This window comes from Cajanus cajan, chromosome 7, assembly GCF_000230855.2.
Source record: "Cajanus cajan strain Asha chromosome 7, NIPB_CcT2T_4, whole genome shotgun sequence".
NCBI classification, from domain to species: Eukaryota; Viridiplantae; Streptophyta; class Magnoliopsida; order Fabales; family Fabaceae; genus Cajanus; species Cajanus cajan.
The window spans coordinates 43,175,524-43,192,128 of record NC_138523.1 but is presented as its reverse complement, the minus strand read 5'-3'; the positions used below and the strand labels follow the sequence as shown (position 1 = coordinate 43,192,128).

Below are 16,605 nucleotides of genomic sequence, written 5' to 3'. Positions count from 1 at the left end.
ACGGTAATAACACTTCAAATAAAAAAAATTTACTTTTAATTCTTTAACATGTAGTCTACGTATCATTTATTAAAATATGGGACGGTTTGGCAGGAGGCCATGATTGTAGTTTTCTTTTTCAGGCATTTACGCATTAATTTAATGCGCCTTCACTTAATATAGACTGCACAGTGATATTTTAATTTTGGCCATTTACTGCTCACGTTTAAGAAAGAAAGCCCAGAGTCAGAATATTAGCTGAAACATATATTACCCGTTTGTAGTTTGTAGTTTGTAGTTTGTAGTTTGTCTTAAGGCCAATTACAGGCAGTGATCTTAAAATTTTTGTTTTTCTTGATGAAGAAAATAAAGATGTAGAAGCAAGTGCGATGTGTAGTGTTGAAGACAACTCTACAGAGAGGTAACCATAAAATTTTGGGTTAGTAATGAAAGTATTAGAAGTTATCTACTTGACAACATTGCTTGTTCAGTCAGTCAATCCAACAGCTGAGCACACGCCAAAAACAAACTTGCAACAACCTCCAATAACCTAATTTGGCTATCTCTTACACACCTACCACAATCACCACCCAAATGTAGAAGCAAGCATGCTCACACTGTCAGAGAAAAATTATACTGATATTTACTATGTTACTAGATTACTATGCTGTCTCTGAAGACCTTTTTCCTTCCATGGCATCTTTCTTCTTCTGACAGTTTGTGCAGAGGAATGGACCTTCCCATGGCTTAGATGCTGGAGAGAAAAAAGATCCAGTGTTCATTGATAAACCATCTCCAGAGGGTTGATCTGCTTGGCAAACCGCACAGCGGAAAATCCCAGAATTCATATTAGACGGAAAATCCTTACCCAACCTGCATTTTAAGAAGACAGGAAAAACACACGCATGTAAAGGGAAGAGAAACATTTTTTGTTAAGCAATTATTAAACTTCACATGGCAGCATGCAAATATAAATTTAGCAGTTAAAGTGTTACCTCTCTGTAAGCATTGCAGAACCCTCTTCAAATAATTCCTCCACAACACCAACAGCAGAAAGCTTATTGGTACCTTTGTTCGTAGTGTTTTGAGATTTCTTTCCAAAGAGAAGTGAACTTAGCATATTATGTTTCTTTCTGGGAATTGTTGGTAACACAGGATGGTCTGAAGGAATAATATCTACAACAAGGCAAGTTGTATCATCCTTCAGCCCTCTTGACCTTAGAGCTTCCTGTTAAAAAAAGGAAAAAGAAAAACACAAAGCATTGAGTAGAGAAGATAATAGGACATCCATTCCTGAAAAGATAGTAAGATTGCTCCAATTAACCATCACCTTAACCACCAGCTTTGCAGCAAGCTCTGCAGGTAGACCCCGGCATGACTTGGCAGCCGTATCAGAAGATAAAGCATCCCAAATACCATCAGAAGCTATAATAAGTCTTCCACCCGCATTTGAAAGCTGGGGAACCATGAAAAGTTTGAGTGTTGAAATTTAGAACTAAATAAACACCTCCACTTAAGAGTGTTCATTGATCATTATACTAAGACTAAAAAATAAAACCAGCTTACCTTCACTTGCTTAACGTGTGGTATTGGCACAATAAATTCTCCCACGTCTGTGTCACCAATTGATCTAGAGAGGCACAATCCACCAGGCCAGCAGCGAAGAGGCCCTACCTATAAACGAATTAAGGAGTCAAAACAGGCTAGTTAAAAGGTCCTGATTAGAAAGGAATGTGAAAATTATATCATCATACCTCATTGCCTCCAAATACATTGAGTCTACCTACTTCACCACCACTGGCAGTAACGCGTTCCCTCTCTTCTGCATTTTCTTCCAATCTGTGATCAACTGTCAAGAGAGAAACAACACCTCCCTGAGTATCTAATATGCAACGGGAATCCCCAACAGACGCAACAGTAACAGTCCACCCATCAATCACAACAAATGTAGCAGTTGTTCCAGAAGTTTCCCCTGCAGGTGAAATTAAATGGTCAGGATAAGTGCACATGGAAAACTCCAAAGGGATGTAAAGAAAACTCAAATATACCTTTTTTCTGAAATTCTATGTCAGTTTTTACAAAACTAGCAACTAGAGCACGAGGCAGAGCTTGAAGCCACTCATCCCTACTGATGTCTTGCGGGATTGCACTCATAACATTACTTAGTATGTTTTCCTTCGCAAAAATAGCAGCAGATATACCATTATGCCCATCAAAGATCTGCCAATCAAGAATTCCTTATGGATATCATAACCATTGTGGGAATAAATTGATGCTCCACTTGATCACTGAGAAAATATAGGAAAAGAAAGAAAACATACACTTCAATTGTCATTTATTTACTAAACCTGAGAAACAAACATGTCTCCAGTGTGCAGAACTGATTACCAATTCAGTCTTATCTTTGGCTATACTCTCATAATCTCATCTCCTATTATTCAAATATCTATCTCCAAACATTGAACTAAAATCAAAAGGAAGGATGCTAAGTAAATAAAAATTGTAAATGTAAACCAAGAACATAACCAATACCGCAAAGACAGAAAACAGTGTTGATGAATCCCCAGGAACTCTCTGACAATCTGTCTTGATTAGAAAGTAATCTTCTCCTTTCTTTGCCAAGCCAGCCTGCCCATACTTCACAAAAGGCTTTTCGTTTTTTCCATTTCGTAGCTCCCGGCCAATCAGGGTTGCCAGCGGAACAAGTGGTTGCTTCATATTAGATAATTCCGTGCTACTCATCTTAGTTTAAAATTAAACATTTCTGGAACCCCGGCAAAGAAATCCTAATCATCCAAACAAATTTGAAAGCAAAAATCAAAGACATAAGATCCATGTTCACTAATGAAGAGAAATCCAAAAGACTCAGCTACCTCTAGCAGATCTACATGCTTAAGGTTTCAATATTATTAGCAGCACAATCCATACACATAAGAAACCACGTTAGAGCCAACAAACTCACAAATACCATAATTTTCAAATAAGATCCATTTACTTTCAACTTCCCCTATTCAGTAGTCACATGGTGCAAAAAATCTGGAACTCTAAAGTATAACAGATCATAGATAATGAGCATTTTACAATAAACATGACAAAAGCCTTATTTCACAAAAAACAAATAAACCAAAGTTTGCTCGCATTTAACATATCAAATAAAATCACAACCAGATGACTCTGAGATGAGCACTATAGGAATACAATTCTCAACAAATTAGCGATTACAAAAACTACTCGAACCCATAAAACTAATAATAAAATAAAAAACTTTTAGAATTATCTCATAATTGGCTATCTCAGACTAACAAACTGGGATGGTGCATTTGAAAGAAAGAAAGAGTGGAATTGGAAAGTGGGGTGGGAAAAGCAAAACTCACAGGTGAAAAATGGAGATGGAAGATTCAGCATTTGATTAGTATGAAAAAAGAGGAGGCATTTGGAGAAAAGATGATAAACCCTAGTGACTCCGACATCGAGAGAGAAAGAGATCTTGCCCTGTTATTTGATTGGTAGAGAAATGTTCTAGACAGACGAAACGCGGAGAGAGAACAACCTCATAATGACGTTTTTTCCTCCTCATTTTTTCCTAACTTCAAACGCAATGCCGTATTTTCAATGTCAAATGTCAAATACTACACCTAACCGTGTGGTTCAGCGGTAGTTATTGATCGATGTTTAAGTAAGGTCAGGAGTTTAAATATTGTCTTGTGTATGTAGCCGCATTAAATTTTAAGATCAGTTATCCCACCTTTTAAGGTGCTTTCTTTTAAGGTGCTTTCAACGTAACTAAGTGATTTTTAAATAAATACACGTTCACACTGTTTTTCTTTTTTTTAGATGTATATGTAAGAGGATATTTGTGTAAATGGAATTTCATACTTATTTTAGTAATTATAAAAATATCGAGTTAATTTTCCAATGTCCCTATCGTGGTTTTTCTAAGCAAAACATCTTTTTCATGTCATAGTCGTTGCCAAAAAACGTCAATGTCTGTCCTTAATCTCATCGCTACGTTAATTTTTTAATTGACAGAAAAAAAAATTATCAGCACTAAGTCAATTCTTCTCTGTGCTGATTTTTTAATATAATCAATATTTTTTCCTTAGGTATTCTGTCTCACTTGTATTGTATATATAATATATAATATATGACATATAGGAATGGATTTCTCTTTAAGAAAATTATATGAATTATTTTTATTTTCTCTTATTTCTGGCGACTTAACATTCTCTTTTTTATTTTAAAATGGTTAAATGTATAAAAATATATTTTCATACAGCACATAAGAATACAAATATACAATTCAATACAGCTAATAAATAGGCTCGTTCAACAACTACAATACTAATTAAAATTGGGTTAAAAAAGTTTTGTTGGACTAAAAATTAAAAATAATAAAAAAAATGTGCAGGCTAGGTATGATTAGCTGAGTGCGGGGTTGTACATAAATCCAAAGGAGGATTTATAAAACCAAAAGTCAAAAGGGTGGTGGCAACATTATCGTAATTTACTTATAGTTCCAACTATGTTCTGCTATCATTGTGTCAACAACTTTTCGCTATAATTAGGTAGTAACCTTTTTTTTTCTTCCATTCTATTTCTATCTGCTTTATAATGTTCGGTAAAAATTAATATTGGAGTAATGTTTTTTTATTTTGTAATGAAATTAGAATATAGAATATAATATTTTAGTCTTATTATTAAGTCGATTTTTTGTAATTCTTATATTGAATTAAATTTATAAAAATAGTTTATTATTTTTATAAGTTTGTTTTGAATTATTTGAATAAGTTATTTAGTATGTTTTATTATAATAGTTTTAAAAAATTATTTTCTGATATTTATGACCGAATTTATGGTATATGAGTACTTGATTAAATTATTTATCTAAGTAATTCTTAATATAGATTTTTACATTTTTTAAAATTATAATATATAATTGATCCAGTTATATAATAAAATAATCAAATAATGTTTTTGAGATTAAATTAATTGAAAGATTGGTTAATTCATAATTCATATTTTGAATAAATTATTTTTCATAATAAAAGAAAATAAATTTTTCGTACATGACTAATTATTTAATTTAATATAATACACACATTTAATAACTTAATAACATAACATTATTAATAATGTTATATTATTTCCAACAATTCATCATACATCAATATAAATATATATAAAATTAAAAATTAAAAAAAAAAAAAAACAAGTTTTTCTTACCTTTTCAACTCAATCTGGGAATAAGAGAAGAGGAAGAATAAAAGATACACGGCTTCGACTTGAAATTTTCGACTTTTCAATCTTCAAATCTTAATCAATCTACCTCAAACAGTTGTAGGAGAATATGAAGATGAGTAAAGGGAATGAAGTTTTGAAAAGATATTTTGAATTTTTAGAGAATTTATTTTTAAATTTTTCTTAAAACATAAATTTATGAGATTCATATATTAAGAAAAACTTTATATAATCATATCTCAATTGATTTAACTAATTCTAATACAACTTACTTAGAGATAATTAAACTCTGAATGACTTCTAGACTCTCAAAATTCTAAAATCATAAAATTAACAAACAATTAGCAACTAATCATCTAATTAAATAAAGACATCTCAAAACCAACATTCTTACGTCCAACAAATTTATTTCAATGTATTCGTAACTAAAAATATAAAATTACTTTAAAAAGGCTACTTCCTTTTTTTTAACTGCGAAAAACCAAAAGACTACAAAAAAATAAAATAATATATATATATATTATTCGTTGTCAAGTGTAGAGTCTTAAACCAGGTTTCGAATTTTCATCTTAAAAAATAATCTTTTAAGAGTTTGAAACCCTTCATTAGTTCTTAATTTTAATCAATATTATTTATTTTAATCGTTTTTAATATAAATTGACGAAAATACAAAGTAAAAGTAATTGGAAATAAAAAAGAATGTTTTGTAAAGTTATCGAGCAACAAATAATTTTGAAAATCTAAAATATTAAAATATATGAGTTATTATCCTATGGAAGAAGTGTCATGATGACGTGGCCACGTGGTGGTGGGGTGGCGGATACAGCTGGAAAGACAATTAATTATCTGTCGTCCAGCCCACTGCCCACATAATAAGTAGATATTGTTGGGCCCATTTCCATTTCCTTTTATCTTCACTTTTAAGTTTTAATCAAACCATACTCAAATATCAATTCATTATTAGGACTTAGGACTAGTATTCAAAACACATCTATTTTATGTATCCTCTCCAAACACAAAAAGTCACACTTTCTTTTAAATTTGCCAACTTTCGTTGAGAATAAAAAATGTAAAGAAAGAAAGTAATAAATAAATAAATTAGAAAGTAGTATGATTTTTAGGTTGTGTAGTTAAAAAGAAAATGAAACAAAAAGAAGATACTTTTTCCTATTCGTTTATTTGGTTGTATAGAAAGTAAATGTATATGAAATAATATAAATATCATTGATAAAACATAATATATATATATATATATATATATATATATATATATATATATATATGAGGAGGGTTCAAACGATGTAACTTTAACTAAGTGTTACACCGCTCAATAACTTTATATTAATTGTGAATTTTGTAAATTCAACTGTTAGATTGAAAGTTCATATCACTTTATATGTATATATCAAATTTTGTTAAAATTGAACAATAATTTAAAGGTAATTAAAGTGTTTATATTTTGGTATATTTTGAAATAAATATATTACGTCAATTTTATTTTATAAGAATCAAGTATCAAATCATCTTAGATTAATATAAAATTTTGTATATATGATCTAAGAGATATGAACTTTCAATCTAACAGTTGGATTTATAAAATTCACAACTAATATAAAATTATTAAGAGATATAACACATAGTTAAAGTTATACCGGTGTCGTTTAAATTCTCCTCTATATATATATATATATATATATATATATATATATATATATATATATATATATATATATATATATATATATATATATATATATATATTTGTATTTCGTTCTTGCATGTATTGAAACCAAAAGAAGGAAAGAAAAACTTATCATTGTTCCCGTTCTCCTCTATTTCACTTCTTCCGCACAAAGTATTAACACTTCTTCCGAACCACATGTTAAGGTTTTGGCAAAACAAAAATGTAATCAATATTTTATATTTTATACAAAAATATTATGTAAATTTTAATACAATTAAAAAAATGTCTTTCATGCATATAAGTAGGTTCCCCAACTGTTGAAGTTAAAGCAATTATCGTCCAACATGCACTTTTGTAGATAACAGAGTTTAATTTACAAAATAATTTTGTGTTATAATATAAATTATTTATTATAAATTAAAAATATTATTTGTATAATTAAAATATGAATTTATACAATTTTTAAATATAATTTAAATATTTAAGTATTATATTATTTATATATAATTTATTATAATTTTTTTGTTATATATAATAAAGATTTAGTCTATATAATATACTGGTATAACTAATAATGCATAAGATTAAGAAAGTATAGGACTTCAATATATTTTAAAAGACTTTTTTATTATAAAAAAATATAGTAGTATTCAATCAATAATTTTTTAATATAAAATAATCATGTGATATTCAATTAAGATAATCATAATTTTTGTAAGAGTCTATCAAAATATAATGGTATTCAATTAAGACAATTAGGATTTTTTTAAGAGTCTGTCAAATTTTGTATTTAATTAAGACTTTTTTATTTAAAAAAAATCTACTGGTATTTAAAAATATATAAATTTTAATGGATTATTTTGAATAATAAATTTTACAAGACTTTTTAGTATAGTTTACATATAATTCATTCATCAAACAATCTCATCAACTTTTTTGAGATTTTGCATGACTTTTTTTCTCTTCTATTTTTATATTTTCTTTTTTTTTTCACTCTGTTAAATTTTTTCTCTCGTCTTTCTTGTTTTTCTCTCTTATTCTCTCTCTTATTTTGTTCTCTATCTCAATTTTTTATTTTTATTCATCTCACATTTATTTCTTCGTCTTCGTCTCATTTTCTTTTTTTCTCTCAACTTTCTTGCTTCTCTCTCTTTCTTTCTTCGCTATCACTTTTCTCTTTCTCTTTTTATTCATCTATCTCATTTAGCTTCCCTTTTTCTTCTTTCTCTTTCTCTTTTTTATATCTTTTTTCTTCTTCTATTGATATATAATTTATCAATATTTGTTTTTTTAATTATTAAATATTTAAAATGATTTTTGTGTTATTAAATATTATTATGATTAAATTTTTAAATTTATTAAATTTTAATTATTTATTTTTAATAAAATTTAATATTGAAATATAAAATTTTGAAACATATGTTAAAAAGACTTTGCAAGTTATGATAATGACCCTCAAAATAAAAATGAAGTTTTTAATTTCCATCATGCATCTTTAAGAGATGTGATTGAAAGAATATTTAGTATTTTTAAATTATGATTCATAATTTTTAAGTTAAGGTCTGTATTTCTATTTAAGACACAAACTAAACTTGTATTAACATATTGTATTACATAACTTTCTTTGCAAAGAATGTCGTTTTGATGAATTTTTAATTGAATTAATAGATGAATCTTTATCTTTAATATTATCAATTAATAAAGACTATAATTTTGAACATATTGTCAATGCAAGTATACCTTTAGACGTAAAAAATGTTAGTTAAGAAAACATTAAAGTCAATTATTTGTTAAAAAGATAGAGACAATTATTTATCAAAATATAGAAAAATTATTTTGATTTTATTTTAATTTATTATTTATGTTATATTTTTTTTATTAAATCGTGTAGTATTAAAAATCTGTGTTTTTCTATGAAATGCATAAAATATTTTATAATCTTATATTATAATATAAATTCATCAAAATCCATTAAATTTGAATTATAGAGTCTCAATTAAAATCTAAATTTTAAAAAGAAATTTAAAAAAATTTAAAAGTCATGACATTCTTACAAAATCTTTTAAAATTGACAAGATTTTTTTTTTTTTTGTTAAAATTGTGTTTCAAAATCCCTATCCAATACATCTCTAAACTTAATATTTGAATGTCATTGAAATCTATTATAAAAAATTATTTTAATTAATTTATGAAATATTTTTTATCTTTAAAATATATAAAAATTCCGTTCCTTAAAGTTTTTAGTGCCTTGTCCGCATTTGTTCACATATTAATTTCTATACATAGTCAAAAGTAGAATTATATTTCCATTCATTGCCGTCAGTCTCCTAATTATAGTGCAACAAAGGGCACTGAAGGTGGAGGAGTTTCTTTTCTTTCCCATACAAAAATCATGTCTGTGTAAAAAGATGGCTTGGATTAATTTGCATCTCATATACTCACGAGAGAAACACAAGCAACTATTTGAATGCCCCTTTCTATAAATAAATAACCTCTTTCTCTCTGCAACTAAAGTATAGACACATATACCCAAAACTAAAATGTTAGGGCAGTGGTGAGAAACCTTATAACTTAAGTAGTTTTCTCATTTGGTATTTCCAGTTCTTCTTTTTGCAACTGGAAGCTTTCCTTGTTGACTAACTACGGTGAGTTGTAATTGTTTCCTTGATGATGGAGACGATGACGGGATCACGATCCTACTTCACACACAAAGTGATATAGGAAGTTAATAAATAAAAAAGTTAGTTAAGCATAATATGATCCTAGACCAGACAAGAACATTATGAGTAGCACGAATGCAATGCCAGTGCAACACCAAACCTAAAAATGAATATACATATACCTGGTTTCTTGGTTCTTCTTTTGTCTAGGATGAGTTGATTTCTTTGTTCTAGACACTAATCCGTTGGAAAGAGACATTGCTTTAGGTACACGTGTTTGTGATTGCCAACTCCTGTCTGATTCTGAACTTTCACTAGTTGCTAACTCAAGCTCATCAGAGTCATTATTTGTGGTGACTACCTCCAAGCATATTTTTGAAGGTTCTGAAAGAAACTTGGGACTTAACATTGGAGAACTCGACTTTTTTCTTTCTGTTTCACACTGTCCCTCGAGGCTATCATCAGTCGTTAACTGCTCATTACTTTTCATACTCTTGTTAACACAATCCCCAGAAACCGATTCCTTATCATCCTCGTTTCCACTGACCCCTTCATGATGTGGCCATCGGGGTTTCCTATAAATGTCTGAGGGATCAAGGCTTCGTCGTTTCATGAGCCTGGGTGTTTCCTTTTTCTTGTCCTACAAAATCGTTTTTCACATGCATGTAAACATCATGTTTTTAGAGAACTTACGTGTGATTAATCAACTATTGGGTTTTGGACAAATTAAATGTATAATCTCCTCATTCATTCACATGTTATACTTGAAATTATTGTTCATGCAACGTGAATGTTAATTTTTTAACCACGTATGACAGATAAAACTTTTAAGAAAATCAATAATTATTGCACATGTCAATTTGCAATTAAATGATAATGTTAGACTGATAGGGCACGAACTTTATACTATTACACATGCCTAGTTTTACTAGAAATAATAACATTCGAAATTTAGGATCATTAAGGTCAAAGGTGAGATTGCTATACTAAATATGTATGTATACTTTATAATGGAGTTTTTACTACATTTTAGCACCCTCTTATGTCTTCCTTTCTGGATCTCGGCTCGTGAAAGAAGGGACCAAAAAAATATATTAGCAACATTAATCACAAAAATTATACCCTATAATTTATGAGTTAATCATTTATACACTGTCTTTTTACACTGACAATCAATTATATCTCTTAATTATGTCATGTCACTGTAAACACATTTACTTTAACAGTGACATGAAACAATTAAGAAATATAATTGGTTGCTAGTGTAAAAAAACTTTGTACTGGCAGTGTATAAATGATTAACTCATAATTTATTTCATAACTCTATAAAAACTTAATTAAATTTTTTTTTAAAACTCTACCCTATCTTTTATTTAGTTCTTCAGCATTAATTACAAAAATTTGATCTAAAAGCTTGTTATTCTCAAACATTTCTCTACATTGATATTATAATATATAATTCTTCAACATTAATTACAAAAGTTTGATCCAAAAGCTTGTTATTCCCAAACATGTCTCTACATTAATATTATAATATATTTACTTTAAGTTTAAGTCTTCATAATTTTATTTTTTATTATCGTTTAAAATGTCTCTTACCAATAGAGATATTTGTGTATATGTATAAATTTATATTCATCTTTTTTATTATAATGATATGAGATTTTGATTGTATTTCAACACTCATGTTTTGTTTAAGATAATTCTAATAATAAGTTTAGTGACAAAATTTTTGGAAAAAACGGAAATTTTTCTCTAAAAATCAAGTTATACCAAACATATGCGTTAAATTAATTTCATGGAGTTCCGGTTGATAATATGTTACCCCCATACTACTAGATTCATCTCTTGGTGGCTTACGACCTCCATGTGAATAACTAGGAAACCGTGCAAAGGAAGACAATTGAGATTTGGTCTTTGGAGTTTCAATAATGCCATTTGCAGACTGTTGAAATTGTTCCAATTCTGCATCCTTCCTAGTCGAGTCTGCCTTCAGACTAGCAATCTGACAAAGAAGGAATTAGAAAGTTCATATTGAAAATGCATAATAGTGATATAAGTATAACAACCCATTAATTGAATGTACTAATTGCTCAAGAACCAAAAACAAAAAAATGTAAGAACCTGTTCTTTAAGCTCTTTGACCTCTGCACTATCTTTGTTAACACGTGCAGCACCAAGTTCAATAGTGGAGACCCTTTCTGCGAACTTCAATGTACTAACTGTTTCTCCAAGGGCATCAGGCTCCGGACTAACGTGAACAAACATGAGTGTCTTTGCTTGGCCTCCTGATACATATGTAACTAATCAACTCCTTAATAGACAATGCCTAAGTTGAGACAAATTGTAGTGATTGAAGAAACTATATTTGATAGAAGCATTGATATGAAGGCATACCAAGAGAATCTTGAAGCAGTTGAGTAAGTTTACTGTTCCTATAAGGAACATGTGATTGCTTTTGGGCAAGTGAAGCAATCACATCTCCTAAAGCGGAAAGTGACTTGTTAATATGTTGAGCCTCCTTCAGCCGATCGCCTACGACCTCAGATTTATCAACCCTCTCACTTCCTGCCAGGTCAACTAAGTGGATACAACCACGAAGACTATTCCCTGATGCAAGCTCTCTTCCTTGAACATGAACTGTCAAGCAACTGAAATTATAGCATTACAAGCTAGCACCACTTAATATTGTGATGGAAAACATGAATGGTCAAAAAAAGACCAAAATGTGCTATAGTCTAGCTCACTAAAATAGGTTACTAGTTTTTCTACCAACAGAAATGGTAATGGGAAAACTACAATGTTTAAATTCTATAATGAAGTTAACCAAGACTACTTTTTTCTTTTTTTGGATCATGTTGTTTCAAATGAAATCAGTGCTTTAAGTTCAAGAATTTAAGGGATAAACTTAATATGTACCTATGAGAACGACTACTCCGATCATTCATGGCAGTAGCACTAACTGACCGATTCTTTTGTCCCAAGTTCATTAAATGTAAGACATCAGAAGTGGATGAAACAGGAACCAGGTTTGCATCTGGCACGTTAATGCCATTATGGGAACTGTTGCGAATTTCTAATGTAAGCAGAAGTTAAAGAGTCACATAATCATTAATCTAAAGTGGCATGCATGGATCCAGTATAGAGAAAAAAATTTAATTTGCATAGAGAAAAGGATATCTTTTGTTAGTAGTGTCTGTGGTTAATAGGTCTCTGACTTGCTCATTGTAAATCTCAAGCATCTGAACAGATATATCATAGTGAATGGTGTCTTTCCTCTGATCGGAGAGACTGAAAAGATCTCTCAGTGCACGGTAGTTGACACCTACTGTTTCCTCGGTATAATTGTCTGGTCCAGACTGCATTAATACATAGAAGCACTGAGATAGTTATTACTTGTTACAAGTTAGAGGGAGAAAACATGGAAGCAACAACATGGTCTAAATCTCTCACCATAGTGTGTGTTTTTCCTGATCCTGTCTGGCCATAAGCAAATATACACACATTGTAGCCATCAAGAACCGAACGAATTAGTGGTTGCGTATCTGAGAAAACCTCCCCTAGAGACAAACAAAAAGAGCAACCATGAAGCAACCATATAGAGTGACAAACTGACAATAATTTTTATGGAAGGACAACAGAAACACCAACCTTGAGTTGAAGAAGGACCAAACACTCTATTGAAATTAAATGTCTTCTTCCCCTCTTTCCCATTTTTAGAAGGTATTACGAGTGTGATACTTCCTTCATCTATGTTACTGATAGGGCTTGGTTGTCCAACCGTTGAGGGTCGAACTCTGCAGTACACCCTAATATTCCCTACCAAGGTATCAAATTTGGCCATTTAGTCTTATTCAGAATATAGATATAAAAGGAGAAAATTTGTATAAACTCTGACCACTTCAATTTTACCTTTCAGGTCTTGCAATTGATTATACAACTTGCGGTTTTCTTCAAGAATTTTCTGATATCCTGAAGCAGCAGAAGCTAGGCCATGAAAGTGCTTACCTATCAAGGGAAGGTAGTAATTAGCTAGACTATAGATATTCTTGTAAAAAGTGTTGGATATTTGTAAGGAGTATACATACATAGATTGATGAAATCCTCCTGGTATTTCTGTTGCAAAACCTGTATTCCTGTTTTTGTTTGATGAACCATCATTTTCAACTCCTAAGGATTGTCAACATCAAATTGGTTACTTTATCTTGTGCATAATGCATTCCTGAAACAATGTTCTACCTCATATTTTGGGCCCATGTTTAGACAACCTAGGAAAACTCCTAAGCCAAACCACTTAATCTAGCTTTAGTTTCATGTATATATAGTATGGTATTAGAGTAGACTCATACATGGTGCAATTTGGGTTATTATATATATATATATATATATATATATATATATTTCTAACATAAATTACCTGAACATTTTCATTTTGATGCTGAAATAACTTTTGCTGCTTCAAACGTTGGCTGCGTGATTCTTTGTCATCATTGTTCTTCACATCATCGCTTTCCTGCTGTTTATCCTCTACATCTTCATCTTTTTCCATCTTAATTGATTGAACCAAAAATTAGTTAGGAGTTACATCATGATACCAAGGAATTTATGTACACGTTGACTTGCAATTTGCAATGTGTTATGAAATTTTCTCTTGAAATCAATCTCTTAGATTTACCACTTCATTATCACAAGCAGAATTTACATTTAAATCCTCTGCTTCAGGTGGTGCCTTATCATCTTGAATTGTTTTGAACTGTCATAATAAAATTTTTGACATAAAATTCAGCAAGACTCGTGGACCCTAGTTTGGTGAGGACATTTAAATCAAAACAGTATGAAAATTTTCTTACGAATGGTATCACTAATATGAGGTTCAACTTGGTTAGAACTTAGAAGACAGAGATACACACCGTTTCTTGTTGGATTAGCAAGCGTTGTTCAAACTCCTCCATGACTTTGCTAAGTAGAGACTCCACCACCTGATATAGCAAAAGACATTAGCTCTTCATTGTAGAGAAAATTTAAAATAAATAAATAACAGATGAATGTTGTGCAGGCAAATTGAATATTTTAGCAGAGGGTAAGCAATAACCCTCACAATGGGAATTTCTTCTTGCTTTTTATTAGATAAAATTTCACGAACTAGTGAATTCAAGGAGGGAAAAGAACCCTGCAAATACAAATCCAACAAAAAAGCTCAGACAGATGCTACATTATTCACCTTCCACATGTAGACACAGAAGCAAAAGATTATAAAGGATAATACTCTCTAACCCCGTCATTGAGATCATGCCCCGCCCCAGCACTGTCTGGAGAATTTTCATTCAGCAAACCATCTCTATCACCTAATATAATACCCCTTGACAAAGACCTCATGAATGGTTCTGAGTTTTTCCTCACAATAGGTTTCGCACAGTTAGTAGATGGCTTTGGACTCCCACCATATTTCCATAACCCATTTTTTCCACTCAGTTTCGATTCACTGTAAGACTTGAGTGCTAAAACACAATTCACTATCCTAGAAGATTTCCCTCCCTGCACATGGAGAAAATTTTGTTAAAGCAGAATAAAATTGAATTATAATAGTGCAACATTGATTTCAATGAAGCAAGTCTAATAAATGAATGAATGAAAATAAACTCTTTCAGCTTCACCTGTTCCAAATCAGAAACTTCAAAGGTGGGAAGCCCCATTTCCTCCATAGTTACTAGAAAATTCCTTACATTTTCAAAGTATTGATAAGCAGACAGAGCTGCCCCATCAGGAATAATAACACTATCACAAGGGGCTTCAACTACCTAAAATTACAGGTTCCATGATTGTCATATGTCAAATTGATAGTCAATGGGAAGGACATGTATATATATAAATAATGCTCAAAGAGCATAAGGCATAACTATAATATACATGCCTTGGGAACTGCTCCGGGTTGAACTTTGTTAAGAGCATTGCAAAGGATAATGCCACTACGCAATGCAATCCTGAAATCCTCTTCAGTAGGCTCACCTGGCATGTCTTTCCCTCCAACAAGTCCAACTGTTTTTCGCAGCCACCCAGCTGCTTCGTTCCTTCTCGAGGCTGCAATACCACACACTTGTCTAAGCTTCAAGATCAACACACATGGTTCATTAAAACCCATCAAAAGAATTCCTTACAAGCCTTTGGTGTTATTATCCCACCAGACCTCGACAACTTATATTAATGTTTAATGAAAGCCTTTATTATGTAATCTAGTGACATGAAACTCCAATTCAGACGGAAAATAACACCGAAAACACTTAAAAGAATTGTATCTAAGTTTTACTCTTAAAAGAACACAATTTTCAACATTGTGAATTGATTGAACATTTCCTGAAAAAAGAGAAATTAAGAGAAGAATGGAGAGAGGGGATATGTACAAGCTTCTTCAGCCTTCCTTGATGCCAAGTCAACGTCGCTTAAACGGCTTCCATGCTTTTGAAGAACATCTTCAACCACAGATACAACAGAGAATGGCAAGGCTAGCTCAGGCGCCATTGCTTGGCCTCAAAAACAACAAATGGTGGAAAAAGAATTCCAACCAGAATCTAATACGAGTCCTAGATATTAACTGAAAGAAAACAATCCAAGCCTTCCATACGGAGCTTCAATGATGGCCAAAATGGCAGCGTAATTGTTAGCTAGATTCAGAGAGAAAGAGAAAGAGAATGAACGTATGAACCCTGAGATTCTGAAAACGGCTCCTGCATGAAGCCGCAGAATCACAGGGAAAGGCAAGGAATTAAAGAGAAGGAAAATGGCTTTTGAAAATTTTCCTTCTCTGGTTTTCTTTGTTTGTGTAGTTTCCCGTTTCTAATATTGACGTGAAAAAGCTACACCGAACCTCGTTCCGAACCTCACGCTTGATGGTTTGCATCAAAAGTTGGCAAAGACATCACACTTTTCTTTTTCTTTTTCTAGTTTATATCCTACTCATTTCTCAAATAACTAATGACTCATATTTCTTTGTATATATGGTGACAATATGATAAAAAAATTTTTTAAAACAATGGAAAAAGAAACACT

General features: G+C 30.9%; 2 protein-coding genes across 3 annotated transcripts; both read right to left on the bottom strand.

Annotated features, from left to right (window-relative positions):
- Positions 1-401: 401 nt before the first annotated feature.
- LOC109795144 (putative protein phosphatase 2C 5) lies at positions 402-3,548 on the bottom strand. 2 transcript variants are annotated; one of them, XM_020354567.3, is made up of 8 exons: positions 3,354-3,548; positions 2,512-2,765; positions 2,028-2,199; positions 1,734-1,951; positions 1,546-1,653; positions 1,310-1,435; positions 975-1,207; positions 402-852 (listed from the first exon to the last, which is right to left on the bottom strand). In XM_020354567.3, the coding sequence occupies exons 2-8, from the start codon at positions 2,719-2,721 to the stop codon at positions 642-644; spliced, it is 1,278 nt and encodes a 425-aa protein (XP_020210156.1). In that variant the 5' UTR covers positions 2,722-2,765; positions 3,354-3,548; the 3' UTR covers positions 402-641. The 2 variants fall into 2 exon arrangements, with proteins under 2 accessions (XP_020210156.1, XP_020210158.1); XM_020354569.3 differs by lacking the exon at positions 3,354-3,548 and having other exon boundaries at positions 2,028-2,267; positions 2,512-2,652.
- A 5,636-nt stretch (positions 3,549-9,184) lies between these two features.
- Positions 9,185-16,379, bottom strand: LOC109805930 (kinesin-like protein KIN-14G). Its single transcript, XM_083059700.1, has 19 exons — positions 15,960-16,379; positions 15,469-15,639; positions 15,216-15,355; positions 14,836-15,096; positions 14,660-14,731; positions 14,472-14,540; positions 14,237-14,314; positions 13,979-14,110; positions 13,650-13,731; positions 13,474-13,569; positions 13,213-13,380; positions 13,015-13,121; positions 12,742-12,920; positions 12,481-12,642; positions 11,959-12,212; positions 11,686-11,849; positions 11,387-11,566; positions 9,744-10,201; positions 9,185-9,600 (listed from the first exon to the last, which is right to left on the bottom strand). The coding sequence occupies exons 1-19, from the start codon at positions 16,075-16,077 to the stop codon at positions 9,486-9,488; spliced, it is 3,006 nt and encodes a 1,001-aa protein (XP_082915826.1). The 5' UTR covers positions 16,078-16,379; the 3' UTR covers positions 9,185-9,485.
- Between the last annotated feature and the right edge of the window lie 226 nt (positions 16,380-16,605).